The 20,649-nt window shown below is 40.3% G+C and overlaps 2 protein-coding genes across 6 annotated transcripts in view; one reads left to right on the top strand and one right to left on the bottom strand.

Moving 5' to 3' along the window:
* The window catches only part of glra1 (glycine receptor, alpha 1), a 33,699-nt gene extending 25,362 nt beyond the window's left edge, over positions 1-8,337 (top strand). For all 4 annotated transcript variants that reach the window (XM_062476272.1, XM_062476273.1, XM_062476271.1 and 1 more), the window contains 2 exons: positions 369-515; positions 7,333-8,337. In XM_062476272.1, coding sequence (XP_062332256.1) covers positions 369-515; positions 7,333-7,620 — 435 coding nt within the window. In that variant the 3' untranslated portion in view covers positions 7,621-8,337. The remainder of the gene's footprint in view (positions 1-368; positions 516-7,332) is intronic.
* Positions 8,338-14,025: 5,688 nt separating this feature from the next.
* g3bp1 (GTPase activating protein (SH3 domain) binding protein 1) lies at positions 14,026-20,649 on the bottom strand. 2 transcript variants are annotated; one of them, XM_062475846.1, is made up of 13 exons: positions 20,362-20,649; positions 18,824-18,940; positions 18,482-18,563; positions 18,217-18,390; positions 17,334-17,424; positions 17,068-17,161; positions 16,718-16,940; positions 16,482-16,583; positions 16,196-16,313; positions 15,354-15,479; positions 14,949-15,058; positions 14,690-14,819; positions 14,026-14,470 (listed from the first exon to the last, which is right to left on the bottom strand). In XM_062475846.1, exons 2-13 carry the CDS (start codon positions 18,916-18,918, stop codon positions 14,439-14,441), a joined length of 1,377 nt encoding a protein of 458 aa, XP_062331830.1. In that variant the 5' UTR covers positions 18,919-18,940; positions 20,362-20,649; the 3' UTR covers positions 14,026-14,438. The 2 variants fall into 2 exon arrangements, with proteins under 2 accessions (XP_062331830.1, XP_062331829.1); XM_062475845.1 differs by having other exon boundaries at positions 14,026-14,819.

Here is a 20,649-nt window from a genome sequence, read left to right as displayed (position 1 = left end):
AGATTTTTTATTATTTGAACAATCTCTTGTGACCCGTGCAGTTTGTAACACAACCTAAGATAGAATCCAGGACCACTGGTCTGTCAGAAACAGTGATCCTCAGCCAAGCAGACAGCCAGCCCTAGCTTTGTTTAGCCTCATCTGACCCACCCATTCCCTTTTGGGTTCTATGTTCTTTCTGCCTGAGTGAGAAACTGCATGGCAAGTGAACTGACCATCCAGTGTACTGTTTTTAGACTGGATTGACGATTCTGGAGATGTTCAAAGGTGGGATACAAAATGAAGATGATGTATCAAAGTAATTACTTTTTGTGGGTTTGTCCGTCCGACGTGAAAAGCTAATCTTGAGTATGTGTGTTTACCAACAGGTCTCTTATGTGAAAGCCATTGACATCTGGATGGCTGTGTGCCTGCTGTTTGTGTTCTCCGCCCTGTTGGAATACGCTGCTGTCAACTTCATTGCTCGCCAACACAAGGAGCTGCTGCGATTCAGGAGGAGGAGACGGCACATGAAGGTGAATCTCATTTTCACCCTTATCTTCTTATCCCTTCTACCATCTTGCACGCATTCACACCTGCACACCTTGTATTTACCACTACAAATGCACAAGGGATTATTTCATTGTCTGGGAGTACTGAAAGTAATGGAAGTTTTGGAAATGTGATCAGGCAGACTGGCTATCAGATACATAAGCTTGTATTAACTTTCTAGGCGATGCTATTTTGCGTCAGATAATACATAATTCAATTGATTTGGGTTAAAGGATAAAATGATATGTTTTGTAAAGAACATATATAATATACTACACATACTATTATTTATAAAATTATTTGGACTCCTGTAGCTTCAATACAATTTGGATCACTTAAATTAAGTTTTGGTTCTGTACCTATTATCACTATTTTGACCAAGATGAAAATTTGATCCAATGTATAGCTAGTCATGTCTTGAGATAATGTCTGCATGGTAGAATTAGTCGATTTGCATAAATGGGAGGACTGTTCAGATAAACACCACTTATATATATCTAGTAAGTTAATACAGTTACTTTATCCTTCATGAACCATGTGAATGCTTAAGTTCTACCCCCTTATTTGACGGAACTCTTTAAACTGATTCTGGAGTGCCGCAGGGACCATTCTGGAATGCACACAGTAAAGGTGAAACAGAAAAGGTAGCACTTTGCTGCAATCTAACTTGGAAACCTTTGGTCCCAAGCACATTCCCTTTACAGTACATAATGAAAATGAAATAAAACTGTCTAATTTGGTGGATTTATCACATATGGACGACTTCAACAATCCCTCAGATCTGAGGGTGCATGGTCTGCATTGATCATTGCATATACCAGAGGACAATAAGATCTAGACTTCAGATGGTTTGCTTTTTCTTTTTAACAGTTAATCAATCAATTTTATCTGTGCAGTGTTCCTTTATTAGTCTCCACCCTGGGTATCGAATAAGATGTAAACCTGTCAGTCGTGGGGAATATAAGAAAATTGCTTCGCTGAGTCTGAAGCTTAGGCAACGGATGAATTAATAAAGTCGAAGAAAAAAAGAAAACATCACATGCCCTACACAAACATTGCTTAAACTCCTTAGTGTGTGTATGTGTGTTTGCATGTGAGGTTGTGTGTGCTTGTGTTGCTCGCTCAGCTATTCTCAAACCACTTCAGGGTATGTGAATTCAGTCAGTCACTGAAAAGAGTAAAAAAGCTCAAAAAATAAATCCTAAATCCTTTTGTTGTAATCCCCAATCCCACTGGGATGTATGTAATAGGTGAGGGTAGATTAATAACCCAGGGCTCCAAGGTAGATCACAGCAAACAGCTACCTCACAGCTCATCGTTCTGTTAACCCTCCCTGTTCTTCATGAGGAGAAAGAAGCATAGAAAATCCTATAACTGCCAAGTGTGACCCAGATCCTTTACTAAATCTCTGAAATCTCTGAGTTCATGAGGATTTCTGCTGATATCATATCAGGTGAATCACTGTATTCATAGTTTTTCTTGTAGTGACCATGGAGAATGCAGATTTGGGTTAGGGTTATGTTGTAGGTTTGTTAAATATACATACATACATACATAGATCATTTAGTCATTTAGCAGATGCTCTTATCCAAAGCGATAGACATAGATATATCCATACATACATATATTCATGCATGCATGCATACCCTATGTGTACATAAATCAATTCTACTATAGGATATCAGTGCAGATTTTCCCACAGAAGCACTATACAAACTACAAGGATCTGGTCTTCGCATCACATATTTTAATGGCCATTAATTGTAGTATGGTCACCACCGTTATGGCCCTTAGAGGCTATTTCAGTGCCTAAGCCTGCTCTTCCATTATGGCTTGTAAAGCCTATCACTCAGGTGGACCGGACTGCAGAGGAAACTGTCACATTCAGGCTCCACACAATAAAACAAGGCAAAGGCAGTTCTGGTGCAGGCTATTTAGGCCCTCTCGTACCTAATTTCCCTCAAAGGCAGGACAACTGCAGGCAAGGAACGTGCAAGCAGCTTAGGGATTGAAAGAGATGTACTTGCAACAGTTATGCTGATTTCTGTAACCGTCTAGGATCGATTAATGGCACAGATTGTCTTGAGGGTGTTGCCTGTGTGACCGAAATCTTTTTTATTTTGTCTCTAAAATATATATATATATTTTTTTATGAAGACACTGCAATACTAATATAAGGGAATTACACCTCCCCCTGCTGATAAGAGATGGTAACTTCGACCCTCGCCATTCATCTTTAAAGGATAAATTGGCCTGCAGGAACCGATTTCTTACAAAAAAATTGCTTGATATTAAAAAGAAGTGAAGCCCTTGCAGATAAGAAAAAAGTAATAAAGAATGCCGTTTTCATACGCGTGCCCTGGCCATTCAGTTTTCCAACAATAAATAAACAGACTATAACCATGTTATTCTTTTGTTGTCTAAGAAGTACAGGCACAAGGCCTAGATCTTTTTAGATAAATAACAGGTGCCTAATAAAAAAAAAAATGGGCTCAATATTTTACACCCCTATTACCCATATTTGATTTCACAGTTTGAGAAAGCCATTTTGTTTAGCATTGCATGGGTGGGTAGTGTTGCCCTCAAGGCTACAACTACTAAAAGCCAGAGTCTTCTATAGCAAAACATTATAAAAAAACAGCTACAGAACGAGGAGAGGAAGTGTAAGAGATTGTCTTTTGATGCCACTGTGCCCTGGCATATCATTCATAGATGTAACAGAAAGTAGGTGAAGAGGGAAGTGAGCCCTCAACTACAGACACTGTTACGCTGCTTAACAATGACAGTGGCTTATTCAGTGGGAAGTTGATGACTGATGGAGGATAATCAGCTCATTAGCGATGGTCAGTGCTCAAGGGGAATCTTTCACTAGGGATCGTCTGCTCCTGTTCGTGGTGCTTTGATCTGGGGCTGTCGAAGCGTTTTGTAAACATGGAGGGATAAGAGTGAGGATTAGCAACGCAAATAAGTATATGGTGATTCATGGAGCTTACCTCCATACTGCCTTACAGGACAGAGGTTTATTAAAGGATTAATTGTTTTCTACTTTAAAAGACAGTTGTTTCATACTTTGTGTATATGTTTTAACCTTAATCTGATTCTGTCCTCTGGAATTTAAACCAGTACTATAAAATCAAGCTTGTAATGTATATCAAATAATAATACACTTTATTTAACATGGTACGTGGTTGTGAAACTGTCACATTGTTTACTGTATATCATAGTAGATATACACTAGCTTTGTCTTATGAAGGTGTCATGTTCGCTCATTGTGTAATTAAATAAGATCAACTGTTTGAACTCATTTAACCTTTTAACCCTTGTGTTATCTTCGGGTCATTCTGACCCATCAGTCATTGTGACCCACCGTCATATTGCGACAACTTTACCGCATACAAAAACAAAGTGAATCATTTTCTTTTAACCGTTGGGCTGTCTCAGACCCCCCACATTGCGAAGGTTAAAAGAAAATTATTTGTATTTGTTTTTGTTTTGGGTAAAATTGGGTAAACACAACGATGGTTCGTTATGAACCTTTGGGTCATGTGACCCGAAGGCAGCACAAGGGTTAAGGAGTGAGTTATTTTTCCAAAACGGAAGCTAGCTAGTTTTAGTTAGCTTCCGTTACCTAGCAACCTAGCATAATACTCGTAGCAATGCTACTACCTGCTAGTGTTACTTGTTAGCCTCCTAATTGTAAATTTTGAAGCCATACTATAGCGTTTGTCATATAGTTTTTGTCTATCGGAAAATAGTCGGTTGGAATGTTCAGAATCACATATGTGTGACGCTACTCCTTAACGGGTTTTAAAGAGAGCGGGAGCTACATCATTTGTGCATAATGGTTTCAGGTCAGTGGCTTGATGAGAGAGTGGCAGTTGGACAGGCTCCCTTTATGCAACCATGTACTGTAGCATCAGGAACCTGGGTACAGGGTTACAAATTCAGTTTGGATTTCACTCATCGGATGTTCACCTGGTCCACTGCACATTAATCCAAAAAATATCATGGTTTCCAAAAGGAATTCTGAAATTGCGACTAGAAATTTTTAAGGATATATATATTAGTGAATTAATTTTACAAGATGGTAATGGAACATGATATTATGCCTGTGCTTTAAAATAGCGCAGGATATTAAACTTAATAAACCTACTTCATCTACTAAGCCGTTTATTGATATTGTTTGCTAATGAAAAAGCAGAGCTTTAGTTGCTACACATGTACTTTTACCAAGCAAGAACATTTCATATTTTACACAACGCATAAGTTATTGGGGTTAAGCAGTTAAGTATTCAACTTGTGGCATTAGGTTAAAGTCAGGCTTAGTCAAACAAACAATAGTAGCACTGTGAAAAGAGTTGCATGCTGGGAGGATCTTTCTCAGACCATTCTGTTACAAACCCAGTGGCACCAGGAATTAAACTGAATCTAATCAATCTGGCGTCACCACGCCTAACACAATCTTGATGTGTCTGCATCATAATAGTATGTGGACTGCAATGAGAGTAAAACTTAAGCATTCCCCTTGACTGATTATGCTTAGGGTTTGGGCTACATAACAAGAAAAATAAGAGTTAATACACCGTAACAACTTACAGTAGATGTGTGTTCATGCTTTCTATTGCAGAAGTGTGCATAGTAAAAATTACAAAAAATAAGCTACATGGGAAATGTAGAGATATTATACAGACATTATTCACAAAGAATGCAATGCTAAGCTACATTACACATTTGCTAAAGCAATGGTTGTGAATAAATATTAGATTGAGGCTCTAACTAGTTGGTTTTAAGGTTCACTTTAATCTCAGCCATTAATCATGTCTGCATCGTGAGAGATATAAATACATCAATCATGAATCAATATTGTGATGGATGAAGGAGCCAAGAGGTTGTCATTTCTCTCTTTCTCTTTTCCTACTGCATCTCATTGCTCTCTCGTCCTCCTCCATTCCCTCTTTCTCTCCCCTTCTCCCTCTCCGTCACGCCACACACCCCTCTCTCTGAATTGCAAATGCTGGAACAGGGAGGAGTGTGCTGCATCCTGATGTGCAGTCATAAATTGCTTCCCCCAGTACAAACCCAAAGGGCATAGCTTCATTTCTCACTATTTATCTCCCTCCCCACTCCTATTCACAGTGTAGGAGCCAGCTAAAGCTTACCTTATTGCATTAATGGGGGGGATTTTTAATTAGGGGGTGAGGTAATGAATCAGGCTGGGCTGAAGAGGGCGTGACGCATGCAGAACTCTGCACCGCGCCACAGCCTCGTCCCTCCTTACAGCTTCACGTCACGTCCCTCCACCAGCAACATTAATCATATGGCAGGGGGAATAAAGTGGAGCATCTGTAATACTTACAAATGGCGGAGACGTCGCCACTGAAGGACGAGGTAGAGGTCAACGCATGCTGCATTGTGTGTTACCCAGGCCAGGGAAAAACAGTGGGACCACGCAAAATGCACAGACTTCGCATGGATGGCCACGCCTAAATGACACACATATTTACCAACACAATGATGCTCTTTTTATCTTCTTTGAGGCAGTGTGTTTTGCTCCATTCACCCCCAACAGGCATGAACAGTAATAAACGGGGTGGCATGGATGCAAGGACAGAAAGAGGACGTGGTGTCTAAAAATGGCTCCTTGAGAAGCGAAGTGCTGGTGTTGCATTGACGTGCATGAGGCAATGCTATTGACATCCTTCACATTTTCCAGTAACAGGCTAAGGTTAAAACACTGCACACCCATAACCTTGAGTGATAGCAATACCAATACAACTATTCTGTCCGCTCCATATTCACAGTGCTTAAAATTACTGGATTGATAATGCCTGACTTTGACCTTGGGTGATCTCTAGGGGTCAACTTGAGGTCTTTGAATGCTGAAAAAAGTGCAGTCAAATCAAATTTATTTGTATAGCCCTTTTTACACGCAAGCATGTCACAGAGGGCTTCACATATGCCCATAGAACGGCCCCTCAACCAACCTAAACCCTCAAGGAAGACAAGGAAAAACTCCCAAAAAACTCTCAACAGGAGAAAAAAAATGGAAGAAACCTTGGGAGGAGCAATTCAGAGAGGGATCCCCTCCTCCAGAGACGGTTGGTGGGAGAGAGGAGCAGAACACAGGCTAAACATAGTCATACAGTGTCGATGGGTTTTTAAAACACCAAAATCCATTATTCAACTTTATAGATGTAGGACAGGACCGGGAGACTCGCGACCAGGTCCAGCGTTGGCTGACCAGGCAGGTGCTGACAACTCAAACCCCCCACACCACAAGGGATGTGTGTGGGGGGGGACAGAGAGAGGAGAGCAGGGATTAGAGAATGCCAGGAGCAGCTAACAGTTACAGTCATAATAGAATGAGATCCCCACCGGTCAAGTGTGGACTGGTGCAGCAATTTAACAGAGCAAAAAAGGGGAATTTGATGCAACCCCACACACCAAGACAGCGACAGCCCCCCTCATTTGGAACATGAAATCTGTTCCAGGGGAAGAGAACTCTAAAATAAGTTATACTTATAGAATAAGGATGGAAACAACCCGTCCCCCGTTGCCTCCAACTAGTAACATACTTACCTTTAACAGTCGTAGAATTGACTAAACAATAACATGCAGTATCTACCTATCCATCCATCTATCTACGTGCCTCTATCTATCCATCCATCCATCCCTATCTATAGATCTATCGTCAAATGGATTGATTATTAAAGACAAAGCCACGATGTGGACAAGGGAGATAATATGTGTGTAATCACTTTTTTTGATTTCTAACCAAACGAGTATTGGACTTTGTTGCAGGAGGATGAGGCTGGAGAGGGTCGATTCAGCTTTACGGCCTATGGCATGGGTCCCGCCTGCCTGCAGTCCAAGGATGGCATGGCCATCAAGGGCAACAACAACAATGCACCCACCTCCACCAACCCCCCAGAGAAAACTGTTGATGAGATGCGAAAGCTCTTCATCGGCCGAGCCAAGAGGATCGACACAGTCTCCCGTGTGGCCTTCCCTCTAGTTTTCCTCCTTTTTAACATTTTCTACTGGATCGTATACAAGATCATACGCAGTGAAGATGTCCACAAGCAGTAAGAATGAAGAGAGAAGAGATGGAGAAAAAAACCAAGTTCAATAATGCCAATCTCTCTCCCCAACTACACTCCTTCCTGATCAATCCTCACTGGCTTTTGGGGGCGATTCCCTGGCAGAGGTATTTATCAATATCTTATTTTCCTCTTTTTCAGTTCCAAGCCTTTTCCAGAATAATCCAGACCAGTGCAATAGCAATGCAGTAAAATGCATGGTATATGAATGTGGCAATATATCTACAAAAATAGAAAAATGAAAACGTAAATACTCAAGACCTTTACAGATACATTCAAGAACTTTATGATTGAATAACAGAAATTTTAAAAAGAAGAGAAGAGGGTCTTGTAAAGATGTGTTTTTGCAACTGCATTATATGAAGAAGCTGGGGCAGCGTGCTGTAATATATTCTATATCATAAATGAAAAAAAGTAAAGAGATTTTAAAGGACCTAAGGCTGTTTGGTGCTTCCATAGATTAAGTGATGCAAGGACCTTCCGTCCTATATATCTAAATTTGCTTCAACGTGTATTGCAAGCACTTGTCAATGCTTTCCTTGAACCGTCAACAAATATAAACTGAGATTTCATGTGATTGATGCCGCTATCGATTACATGATTAAAACTCAATGAGAGGAGATCAAAAATATATTGTTTTATACAAGCTGTCGTCCATGTGTTACGCTATATGTGCTTACTTACTTTATTAAATTATTGCATACTTTTTTTAAATATTTATTTCTGTGCCAAGTAAACATCATGCTGCTAATATACATTGAGCAGCTCCAGCTCTCTGGGACGTTTTCCATGTACACATTCAGTCATTGTACAGAAATTCCATTTATTTGTTCATGTGTTTCTTTTCTATGGTGTTGGTTCTTAATTGTCATTGATAATTGATAAGACTTGGAAGGTTATTCCACTGCTTTCTTCATGAACCACTGAGAAGACCAGAGAGAGCTAAGTAGCAAACATTTCGGTTTTTCCTTTTTCTGTCTGCTATGGAGTCAAAGAAGGTCTCCCAATCTCCCGTAAATGTGATCACTGATTTACATATCAAATGCCTGTAACCATTGTTTTTTTTTACGTTGCTTCCTTTAACAAACTTGCCAAAAGTTATATTGATTATGAGCTAAGACCTGAGCTTGGGTGGCCTGCAGACATCCCAGTAAAGCACACAAGATCCCACCTCATAGCATGACAAGATGGAGGCTGCGCTAATGTCAAATACTTAAATGTAATTGAAGTCAAAACCTTGTGTATCTTTTTGATCCCATGATTACATTTAACATGCATTAATGTAGTTCAACATATAAAGTATTATTTCTATTGGCTAGGTATTCTGTTAAAGACTTTAAGCAACCGGAGCAAGTAATGGTCTTATTGTGTAATGTACAATTTAATAAGCATACATAGAACAAAAAGGAGTATTTTGTAGTTTGACTTACTGTATGGAAGTGAAATGCATTGCTTTTCGTCAGGCTTCTCTATGCAATGAGTAATATATGCAATTATTTTTTTAGCTTTACAATGTCAAAAGTTCATTCATTTTCAAGTCGTGTCATTATCAGAGGTTTCATTTCAGAAATCGCAGAGAAGATTTTCAGTGGCGGACCCATGTAGGCCTAAGATACAGTAATGCATTGCTCTGAACTTGCGTCATTCCTCCCTGTAAAGATGTTGCTAACTATTGGACATTTTCATGCACAACAATGTTTTTAACAATGTCAAAATCCACAAAGATATAAACATTTCGTCTTTTTGTGAGTTTGCCTAAACTTCTGACAATTATATGGGAGAGGAGGTTAATCTATATGCAAATGTATGGATTTGATTGACAGGTTCAAACCTCCTTGCTTCTGGAGCAGGGGGACACATACTGATTGCTTAGGTGTGGTCATTTGCATAAGGTTTCGGAGAAAGAAAAGAACAGAGTTTACTTGTTTAATTGGTGGAACTTACACTGATAGTTGAGATGAGGTCACCACAATGTCTGCTGATCCAGCCTTAATAATAAAAGTCTGGGGAAGTGCATAAAAAGTGATAGTTATTGAAATAACAATGGAATTATTATCTTTTACTTTTGTGATTACCGTAGCAACTTCAAAATAACAGAATCATTATTGAATCTCTCAAATGACTTTACGGAGTCTTTAAACATTCTTTACCAAATGGTACAAGGCTGAAGTACTGTAGCTTACACGTATGTGTTCTGAGCATTTTCATCTGAGAATCTGTACTACGACATGTCGGCACTGAGCTGACTAAACTGAACGGACGATGACAACGAACGGATGTTGCTGAGTTCAGTCATTTGCCAAATTTTGGTTTTATACTAAAACCAAAGTAGCATTTCGTTAAACAATTATCATTGCCTTCCTGGCTTGTCATTGCATATGACAGGAGAAAGTAAGCATTTTTGTATCAAATACATGTATGCAAATTATAAAAAATATTGTTTATTTATAGGGACCCATGTCTAAGTTCACTCCGTTACTTCCTATTGGGATGAATTGTATACATTTACTTCTGTGTGTGGTAGCTAACTAAATGCTATAATTTTATATGAGTCACATCCTGTTTCTTTATCTATTTTTATCTTAACAATTATACAAAGTGTTATACTGCATTCTGAGTTAAGTATGAGTCATTTTCTTGTAGAAATGTATGTTTATCAATAGTTCCCTACAATATTAGGGGCTTGGTAACTTGCACAAGAATAACAATTTTCACATGAAGGTAAGAAAAATGTGACAGTAACTTGTACAGTTGGGTATCAATATCTGTTATTCAGATTTGGCTTTCTTGCAGTTGAGTCAGGCACTGACCAGATTCAGGTATCTTAATGTGTTTACAGCCTATACTGGCTGCATGAACGACTTGAAGGGCTATGCTTTTGCATTAGGCTTCTCAAAAAAAATTCAATTATAATGATTTGCCCCCCATAACAATGCATTATTAAAGTTGTTTGCAAGAATGTGGTTAAATTATTAGTCTGTAACCTACTGGCTATTTTAAGATATTGGCAAAGCAATTGATTGGCCAATGTTTTGACATATGTGCAATATTCAATTGTTAAAACATATATTTGTACATTTGTTAATACATATATTTTGCCATGAAACTATATTATATTGAATGCAAGTCTGGACAATTCAGCCATAATGACCATTCAATAAAATCATATTGTCTTGTGCCATATACGTTGTGTTGAATATGAAGCCAACGATACTAAGCATATCATGTAATAATACAACCGTCATGCTATTAACACATGTATACTGTAGTCATGGAGTGTAGGCTTATGTAGGTCTGCTCACTGTATCAAACATTACAGAAAGGTCCATATTGCAGTATGGGTTTACAGTGTGGGAGTGCAATGTTCAGGTATCAAGTAGCATGTTCTGATTTAAGGATTGATATCACTGTTTTAAGTTCATTGTATTATCATATCACAAGGGTTAGTATTGACAACAATTGAATTGAGCAAATATTAAAAAGAATTTGAAAAGAAAACATTCTTGAACAGATGTACTCAAAAGGGGATGCTTGTTTATTTTATTTTTGCACTAGTTGGAATGGCCTTAATTTTAGCTTACTTGCTTAAATTGTGTATTGGCACAAAGTGCACATGTTAATTTGCTTATTACAATATCATGATATCCAAGAGTGCACTTCAAAGCAGAAACGTTCAGTTAAATCTTTTTCATTTTTAATTAAAGAGAAAACAAAATGTTTTGCATGAGTATTAATACTAAGGCAGATATTTTTGGCTTGTACAAAATCTTTGGCAATTTGAAGAAAAAAGAATGTACAATTTCTGCTGTGTATGTATATAACTAAATATTTATTGAAATATGTCATAATACTAATTCAAATTACAATTAAAGGTTTTCTGAACAAAATCTCTTACCTGTTTTTGAACATTGTCAAGGTTGTTGGAGTTGGACTATTGATTTATGTTACTCAACCCAAGGATTTGTGTAATCTTTCAAAAATTATTAAAAATGCAAACAAATCACTTCACTAGGTTGTATTCATTCTCTTTCCAACTAGCAGAGTTTATGGGTCAAACTACTCTCCAGCCTATCAATAGATCGAGCTGGCTGTAATCCATAGACAGTAACATGTTAACACTTTGCAACTATACAGCATATTACCAATTGTTGTACTTAAGATAACTAACATTCATGCACAAGCACACATGTACTTACACCCTAACTCACACCCACAACCCAACAACATGCTGCCTTTTTGTACATTGTAGTAAAGACATATTATGGAACCAAGATTCCTATTGGTCAACTCTCACGAGTTTGTACATAGTAAATAACACAATCAACAGTGTAATATCATTGAATAAATTAAACTAATTGTCTTCCTTGGAATTGAAAGAAAGTACTCTCACTGATAATGGCCGGGTTTCCCAGATTCGTTAAGAAGCTCTTAACGAATCTGGGAAACCTGGCCAATGTGTGTAGTAAATGCACTGCTAAACTTCATGGAATCATCAGAAAGTACTCGTAAGTCACAATCAATGTTTTTTTTCCTACATATGACGCTTTCAGATGTGGAGAAATTACCATGACCCACAAAGGACTGCAGCGCAATCATTCTCTGCCTTGGATAAAGTAATGCATAACAAGCTGCCCTTCCCCCATCTCCAGACCACCCGGTCCTCTGGATCTCCCTTCAGTCGCTCCACACTGGGACTGGAACTACATTACAGCTGACACTGAAAATCACCCTGGAGGCTTGAACCCACTGAAACATGAAGGGTCTGACAGAAATGTGTTTCTCCATGTAGAGAAAGTAGAAATATGAGCTTTTCCCTCTCATGGTTGCTAAAGAAAATCAGTGCTACGCAGCCACATTTTATAGTGTAATAATGATGAGTTTCGAGGGAAAATATAGGCAATTGTGAAACGTGCATTCGTTCAAGTACACGTAGACATGCATTGACTTTCTAATTCTTGCATACGCACAGGCAGGCATGCACAAATGAACCGAAGCACACAGGTGCAAACGTGTCCTTTCGACGCACGTCTTAGTATGTGGCAGGCTGATTGCTTTGCAGTGCGTCATGTGTTCAAGGTGAGCAGCAGCGGGGTTGCAGGCTACGACAGCTCCGAGGGGGTTTGACAGCTTTATGAAAGCATCCATACGAGTCGTGGTGTGTGGGTGTGTAAAATAATGTGTTGGCCCACATCAAGTCCCTGCTCAAGTCCCGGTGGTGAATGTGTCAGGCCATCTACTGGCAGACTTAATCATGGTGAATGGTGGTAAAGATATATTTTTGAAATACTATTGGGAAACTAAAGATGCATAATTTTGTCTCTATTGTCAATATATTTAACTCCATTAAGCCTGGTCCTTTATTTTGAAAAAATGCATTTTTACCTCACTAATTTCAAAACTATCCTGAGGGTTAAGTATTATTCATAGATTTAGGCATGGATTTAATTATTGAATTCATGGCTTGGTCTAGGTTTTTACTTTACTACTCCAACAAAAAGCAGATGCACAAGAATGCATCACTTCAGCACATGTTGCACACGACAGCAATAATCAAAGCAACACCCTCCCATGGCATAGATGACACATCCAATGTGGCCCCAGAGCACAGCATGGAGCACGCATGGCATGGACCACACGTCACTGTAGTCACATGGCCATAATACTGTAGCAACAAAACATGGTGCAAGCACAACAGACAACATCATGGAAACGAGAGACAAACATGGTACTCCACACTTCCCTCTCCATTACTGGGTTATAGATCGTGTCCATAACAGATTTAGAACTCTCCGGGTACTTTGCATATTGTAACCTGGTTTTCCTTTTTCCCAGGCCTCGTAATGGATAGCTAAGTGTACCCTCTAAGATATTACAGATGTAATCAGCAGTAGACTTGGTCATGTTTACACCAAAAGCACTTGTGAACCATTAGATCGTTGTCAGATAAAATACATTAAAATATGTTCAATAAAGTGTTTCAACCACATACCCATCAATTCTGAACTGCAACACTTATGGCAAAAATGTGGCCCGTGTTCAGTTCCATCACTAAACGGTATAAAATAAAATATGTTTTTCCGTTTGCATTGATTGATGACAAGACATCAAATGTGTGTTAGCAGTAAATAAATATCCTCAATAGATAAATTGTACAGATATGGATGTTTGTTTTTTTACAACTCTAAAGCCCTGCCCACCTACAAGTTGGCAAAACAAAATAGGTTTGAAATTTTAACAATTGTACACAATATATACACTCCGCTTGAAAAGTGCAATATTTCAGGAAGACTAGCCAAAATTAAAGTGGTTTCAAGACATTAATGCAATTCTTTCACTTGGTGTGCACGGTCCATGAACATTAGCTTGATCAAAAAAGATAGGACGGGAATTTCGAAACAGTATATCATGTTTATTTTTTGTTTTGTATCAGTTGATTGGCTTCTTACACTGTTCAAGTGCATTAGAAGGCATACAGGATTTCATACATGCTCAATAAAACCATTCATTCACAATCATGATTTAACATAGCTAGTAGCCTTTTTCAAATAAAACCTTACTTGCATTTGACCTTATAGATGGAGGCTGCAATACACAGGATTGCCCAAGCAGTAATAACACGTTCCAATACGAAACAGGGAGAGAACGTGAGAACCAAACCTTGGGGTTTTCCCCCCAATTCAAGTCGTTTTTTTACCTTTTGCTGCTTGTCCATCTTCAAGTTCAGGATAAATAACGTAGACAGGAGAGAAGATAAAGTCCAGATCATGTTGTTTTTTGGTAGGAGGGGGACAGGCCGAGAGAGGGGAGTCACATTCTAGAATTCTGGATGGGACAGGAAACTAAAGCAGGACATGGAAAGACAACAAGAAGAGAAGTCATCTTGAGTAACAGGTCAAATCAGGAACCGCCATGGCTTCAGCAGGAGTGGCAGGGGTGACGCGGTAGGCTTCACTGGCGTGACCCCGGATAACGCCCTTCGCTGGGCCCACTCCCACGTCCAGAGCCAAAGCTGGGTTTCTGTGCCATTCCCCCTCTGTTAGCAGGTCCCCTGGGCCCACCTATTCTCTCGCGTGGCCCCCCCGGGCCACTCGGACCCCTGGGTCGGATGTCACGCCGATCCCCTTCTCGTGCCGAGCGAGTTTTCTTCTCCTCCACATTCAGACGCACGTCCCCTCTGAACTTTATAGGCTAAGGAGACATGCGGGTAAAACAACATCAGAAACGGGATATTCTTTTGACAGAAAACAGAGCTCAAATGTAAAACAGCATCACAGTAGAAGGAAAAACGTATTTAACATGAAATCAAGTCAACGTTACCCTATTGCTTAAGATCTTCTGAACTGGCTCAGAATCGTCGAAGACCACAAATCCAAAGTTGGGAAGCTTTCCTCCACTGTTTATCCTCAACTCAAGCACAGTACCGTACTCTGGAAGAGAAAACAAAAGGTCTGATGAGAAATCTTTTAACAGTTGGGGAATGTCCATGTTGCCGTTTGTACGTCCAATTATGCTGCAACCATGACATGGCCAACCAACAGAGGGCAGTACAACAGTACATATTGGCTAGGTGACTTGTTAATGGCATATCTGAATCACAAGTGTATTTTTGGTAACACTAAGCTTAACATTTAAGGTAAGCCTAATGCAAAGATCCCCAAGAGGCCTACTTTGCATGGATACATTGACTAATACACAGTAGCAGATATTCAAATTGAGACTTACGCTCAAAGAACTCCTTAAGCTCCATCTTGTCCACATCGTGAGGGACGTTTCCAACGAAGAGCTGGTGGCTGTCTGGATATCTGATCGCACGACGGACCTCAGTAGGTGAATGCTCGCCTTCCCGCACTTGAGGGTAGAGATCGTTTATTTACTTTTAATTACATTCGGATCTACAGTGGAGCATCAGACACCTTTTGACATAGTACTGCGTCAAACGGAAAATTCTGGAGTACCCAACTAAAGACCTTGTTAAGGTCAGCGCTCGTTAGAAGATAAACAGGACAGGACAGGATGTGTCATTGAAAGCTGATTGGTATAGTTTGTGGTTCTGTTCCATGATGAGATAAATAAAACCATTATTATGAGATGCTGCAGTGATTTTCTATTTGCATAAACGCAAGATAACACAAAGGCAAATGAAGTGCAACGTTTTATTAATTCTAATCTTTGTAGAGGCAGATGGTTTTGATCAGCAAACGAGTTGTTCATATCAAACTGAAGGTAATGAGAGTCTGGTAGGCCACATAAAAATGTGTGCGCACCAGTGTGAAACAGACAAGAGACTTAAGCTCTGGATAGAGATACGGTATTTACAAAGATGGCAGGAACATGGAACAGTCTCTGATAAGCACATATAATTACACATGTTTAATCCCAGTGTGAGGCGCGTGGGATCCATATCTGTGTCTTAACACCTCTGTGTACTGTGGGCTTGCGAGAGTCAGGTCGCAGTTGTGTGTGTGTGACGCGCTCTGTCGAGCTCTTGGCGAATCTCACCTATCCAGCTCCAGGTCTAACAGTTGAGTGAAACCATACTGGGGTGTGTGTGTGTGGTGCTGTACCTGGTCTGGGTCCCCTGTTTAAGGGAGTGGGTCCGCTGGGACGTGGATCTCGGGGTCGTTGGTCTCTCTGTGTTCTCTGCGTCGATGCTTGGGCTTCCGCCTTCACCTCTACCCTCGGCTACAACAGCAGAATTAATGAGTGTCACTAGCGCTGAATGCTTGAGGTTAGTTAACAAAGTTAGGCCATGTAGGGCACATGAAAAATGTATAGTGATTGAATTCTTCTCAAATATAAGCAACATGTATTTTTTTTTTATCACTGAACAACAACAAAAAAGGGACATACTGGTGCTGATGCAACTTTGACAACGTGAGGGGGGATTCCTGACACGTGGACTGCCCCACTGGGAGGAAGGTTTTTACTGGTGACCGACGCCCATGAGAATGGCTGCAAGAGGAACATTTGTCGATTAAGGTACTCGGAACACATCAATAAAAATTGATTTCATAAAAATAAAACATTCCTACTGCAAATAAAACATCTTGGAAAAAATAAAGAAATAAAACACTCCAGAAGCTTACCCTGTTCTCCTCTACCACAGAGGGCGCGAGGTCAGCTGCTGAGTCGGAGGCAGCAAGACATTTCTCAGCCAGCTCAGGTTCTGTGAGGGGCTCTGGCTCCAGGCTTAGCTCCTGTTCTGCCTCCACAGCCACCTTCACCTCCAGCTCCTTCTCACACTCAGGCTCTGGGGTCACAGCAGCTTCCTCCTCCTCTTCCTGCTCCACTGGCACAGCTGGCTCTGAGCTGCAACGGCACACACCTCATCAACTCACTGGAAATGCATGCCATTTCCAGAAGCAACGCTTTATTTGTATTAGTCAATCATAACACAGATGAAACAATTCAGGCATCCAATATGACGTTTGTGTACCAGGGTGTCTGTTCATAGAAACCATCGGTCTGGTCTTCAACCACATCAGGTGATGGTACTCTTTCATCTATGTCCTCAACCTCATCCTCGGACTCTGATTAAAATGAGCACAAACACAAAAGATTTAGTACCATGTTATAGCACCTCTGAAAACTCCCAATATTTCTGCATCTCTACAATGTGGATAAACCAAAATGGTTTCACTCCATTTGTTCATAAAACAGTAGATAAGCAATACACCAAATTCAGAGCATTTAACAACTCACCTTCAGGAGCGTCCGAGTCCGAGTCTCCAAAAACCTCATCTTGATAGCGGAACACATCATTGTGAACGTAGAACTTGTTTGCAACAGTTCCCTAGAAAACATGATACATTGCAAGGTAAAGCAGACTTATGCTCACGACAAGTGTCACCACAGTAGAGGCCAACTGATATCAGCCTGCAGATAGACAACCGAAATTGGTTGAACATTACTCTCTAGCGACAGAAAAAAAACAAGGAAATATATTCCAAGTGCAGCTTTACTGCATAGCAGTATTACCAGCATACATACTTATCATTTTCAAAAATAAACGATATAGCCACGGGGCACACCAGATCAGTAACAGAGACAACGCCTCCGGCATCCATTACAGAAGGAGACCTGCACACACTCAGAAGCACCATGGAGAGAACCCCCTTCATACCCTCCCAAGCAGGGGCACAATCACCAATTAGCCTCCAACAAGCTCCCCAGCAGCAGACAATTGGTGATTACGGCCCAAAGAAGGAAGCCCAGAGGCAATACCAGGGGAAATGAGGTAAGACGAAGAACAAAGCTGCTAATGAGTGTTCTTTTCTGGCTCATAGACAACGGCAACACCATCCAGCTGACCTTCTGGGTTCGTATGGATGCATATAACCAATATACCACCACCCCCCCGTACGAACGAGCATATTTTGTAACGCAAACCCCCTGAAGACCTGAAACCCTCAGAGCGTTTCAAGCTCAAAGTAAGTAACATTAGGTAACTTCAAAAAGGGGGAGGTTAGGTACTTGATCACAAGTACCTAATGCAAGAGCCTTCCACTAAAAAAGGTAGAAGATAGGGATGAATATCTAAGACGATTTTATTGTTTAAAGAGGTAATTCTGCCCAAGCAGCTTACCTCAGGGGCAAGCACAAAAGTCTGCATGAACTTGCGCATAGGCTGCCTGTTGTTGGACAGCTCCCCCATGACCTGGACCACCACACCCTCGTTCAGGGTGGAGTGGGCATCCACGTGCCGGATCTTGGTGTGGCAGTCACGGAAGCTTAGGGCCAATACCTTCTTATGAATCTCCTGGTGATTACAAATAAAACACACGTCAATGTTAAGCAGAGATATAGGTAACTGACAATGTATAAGGAACACTGGAGTTTCTGATACTTACAGACTGACCGTACACAGCCTCGAATGGTTTTCCATTTCCGTCTACGCCTCCATGCACATAGGACGAGTTCTTGCCATAGAACCTGACAAGTATTAGCATCACAATACAATGGTGAGTATCAACTTTGCCAACAGACATCGAGACAAGACCAAGTCATCTTGGTCAGCTTTACTAGTTTGGATGTTTTATTCATAAATTGATGTTTTGCTTGCACCAAACAAAAAAAGAACCAAAAAAGTATTGGAACTCGGGTACTATTAAATAATTTCTGTATAGTGTTGTGGAACCAGTACCTAGATCTGCATTGCATCAAGAAATGACAGTGGTTCATGTGACGATTACCTGTGCAGATAGTCAGGAGCCTGGTTAAGAAGTGTGTAATACTGTCGGACAAACTCCCGCCCGACGAGCTGGGCACTTGGCTTCTCCATCACCATTTCTTTGGTCAGCTGGATGAATCTGAAGAGATGAAATGGGTTTGGTCATACAAGTGTAACAGATACTGACCCAACAAATTAGGACTGCGAGCTGCACCCATGTATGGAAGACAGCCATGGTCCTCTTGGGGAGCGGGTCAGGGGACTACAGATAGCTTAGCTTGCTGCTTAACTCTCTAATACACAAACATTATATAATGCAATAGCTTCTCCAAAACCAAAACAGTCAATATACAATATTTCACACATTGAATACACATTCTGAGTGTGCCATAGCATTGTTGTTTGAAGTCTTTTCTTCACAAGAATATCGAAAAACGTAACTTTTGGGCCCTAACATGTACATCGAAGCTGATATTACTATTGATTGTTACCAATTCATTAGGCCCATTTAAGTTAAATCGTTCTTTACAGTACATCAGGGTACCCTCTCAGGTGTGATGTACATCACGTAACAGTACATTACCTTATTGTAAACATGGAGTGGTTATGTGACAGTGAATTTGATTTAGAACGTTCAATTTACGCCGGAATGGGACAAGAGAACGTGTATACTATTTTGTCATAAGGGGAGAGAACGCCTTCCATGTCAAGCCCTTGCAACCTAGCAAGTTATGGACGTTTGCTTGCAGGGGCAAAATAAATCACGCGTACAGCAGTGAAGTTAGGAAGACTTGCAGAGGTCAATCAATGGCCGTGCTAGGATGTTCTTCTAGCTGCCTTGCTAGTTAGCGAAGTACACACCCGCACGACATACCCAATCCAGGTAGCTTGCTAGCTAACACTAATCTGTTATCTAACGTGTTGACTGACACGACGGCTGTGTTGAAGAACCAGCTCAAGTTATCAATTTAACTTTCCACTGGTTATGAAAGTATTTTAGATGCAATTAACGTGAGACTAACGTTGGCCCTAGCACGAAAGCTGAACAATATAGGCTAGCTAGGCTAACATGGTCAGGCACATTACAAAGCACGTGTCGCACGACAACTCCACTGCACTGAATTGTTAGCCCGTCTCGAGGATTAGCCAATTGCCCGGCTCTAATATTTGCTATTGATACAACTAGAATAATCTAGTCAACAGCGCGACTTGGTTAACTTGATGTAGCCTTTTCTGATTGTTAACTAATAAAAAAATCTTATATATATAATATATATATTATATATACACACACATATGGGTCAAGTAGTACATAGGTAGCATCGTTAGCCGTGTCAGTCGGTAACACAAGATATTTAGGAAACAAGGATAGAATAAAGGGATGACAAATACATCAATTAAAAAGATTAGACAAGCCGAATTAGCCAACTGTGCGAAATCTTGGCTAGATGGAAAGCTACGCTACATTACGGCCTATCCTGCTAGATACCGTAGGCAGTCAGTAGCACTTTTAGTATTTTACAATGCAAGACAAGATGAGCGATAAATAAGTGATCTTACCAAGAGTCAATAGTTGAAGTGGTAATTTACAGAATATCCTCCCGCGGCGACCAGGAGGTTGCTAGACTAGCTGTCTAGCTAGAAAGAAGGTTTGCTAGTGGCTTAAAACGTGTTACCTTGGTTTCTTACCGGTTTTAGATACAAAACTACAACCGAACATGAATAGGAGAACGCCAATGCTTTTACAGAAGCGATTGTAGATTTCACCAATGAAATGTGTCCAATTTGAAAATGTCAGGCAACAGCCAATAGTTGTAGACTATGCATGTACCTGGAGCGTCTATACAA

Source organism: Osmerus eperlanus, chromosome 13 (assembly GCF_963692335.1).
Source record: "Osmerus eperlanus chromosome 13, fOsmEpe2.1, whole genome shotgun sequence".
NCBI classification, from domain to species: domain Eukaryota; kingdom Metazoa; phylum Chordata; class Actinopteri; order Osmeriformes; family Osmeridae; genus Osmerus; species Osmerus eperlanus.
This window is presented reverse-complemented; position numbering and strand designations above follow the sequence as displayed.

Excerpts from the sequence above, each read along its gene's own strand:
- g3bp1 (XM_062475845.1), bottom strand. The coding sequence starts at position 18,918 with ATGGTGATGGAGAAGCCAAGTGCCCAGCTCGTCGGGCGGGAGTTTGTC. Across the intron at positions 16,941-17,067 it reads TTCTATGAACAGACACCCTG|CTCAGAGCCAGCTGTGCCAG; the intron begins GTACACAAACGT and ends GTGCCGTTGCAG. Across the intron at positions 15,480-16,195 it reads AAACAGGGGACCCAGACCAG|TGCGGGAAGGCGAGCATTCA; the intron begins GTACAGCACCAC and ends TCTACCCTCAAG.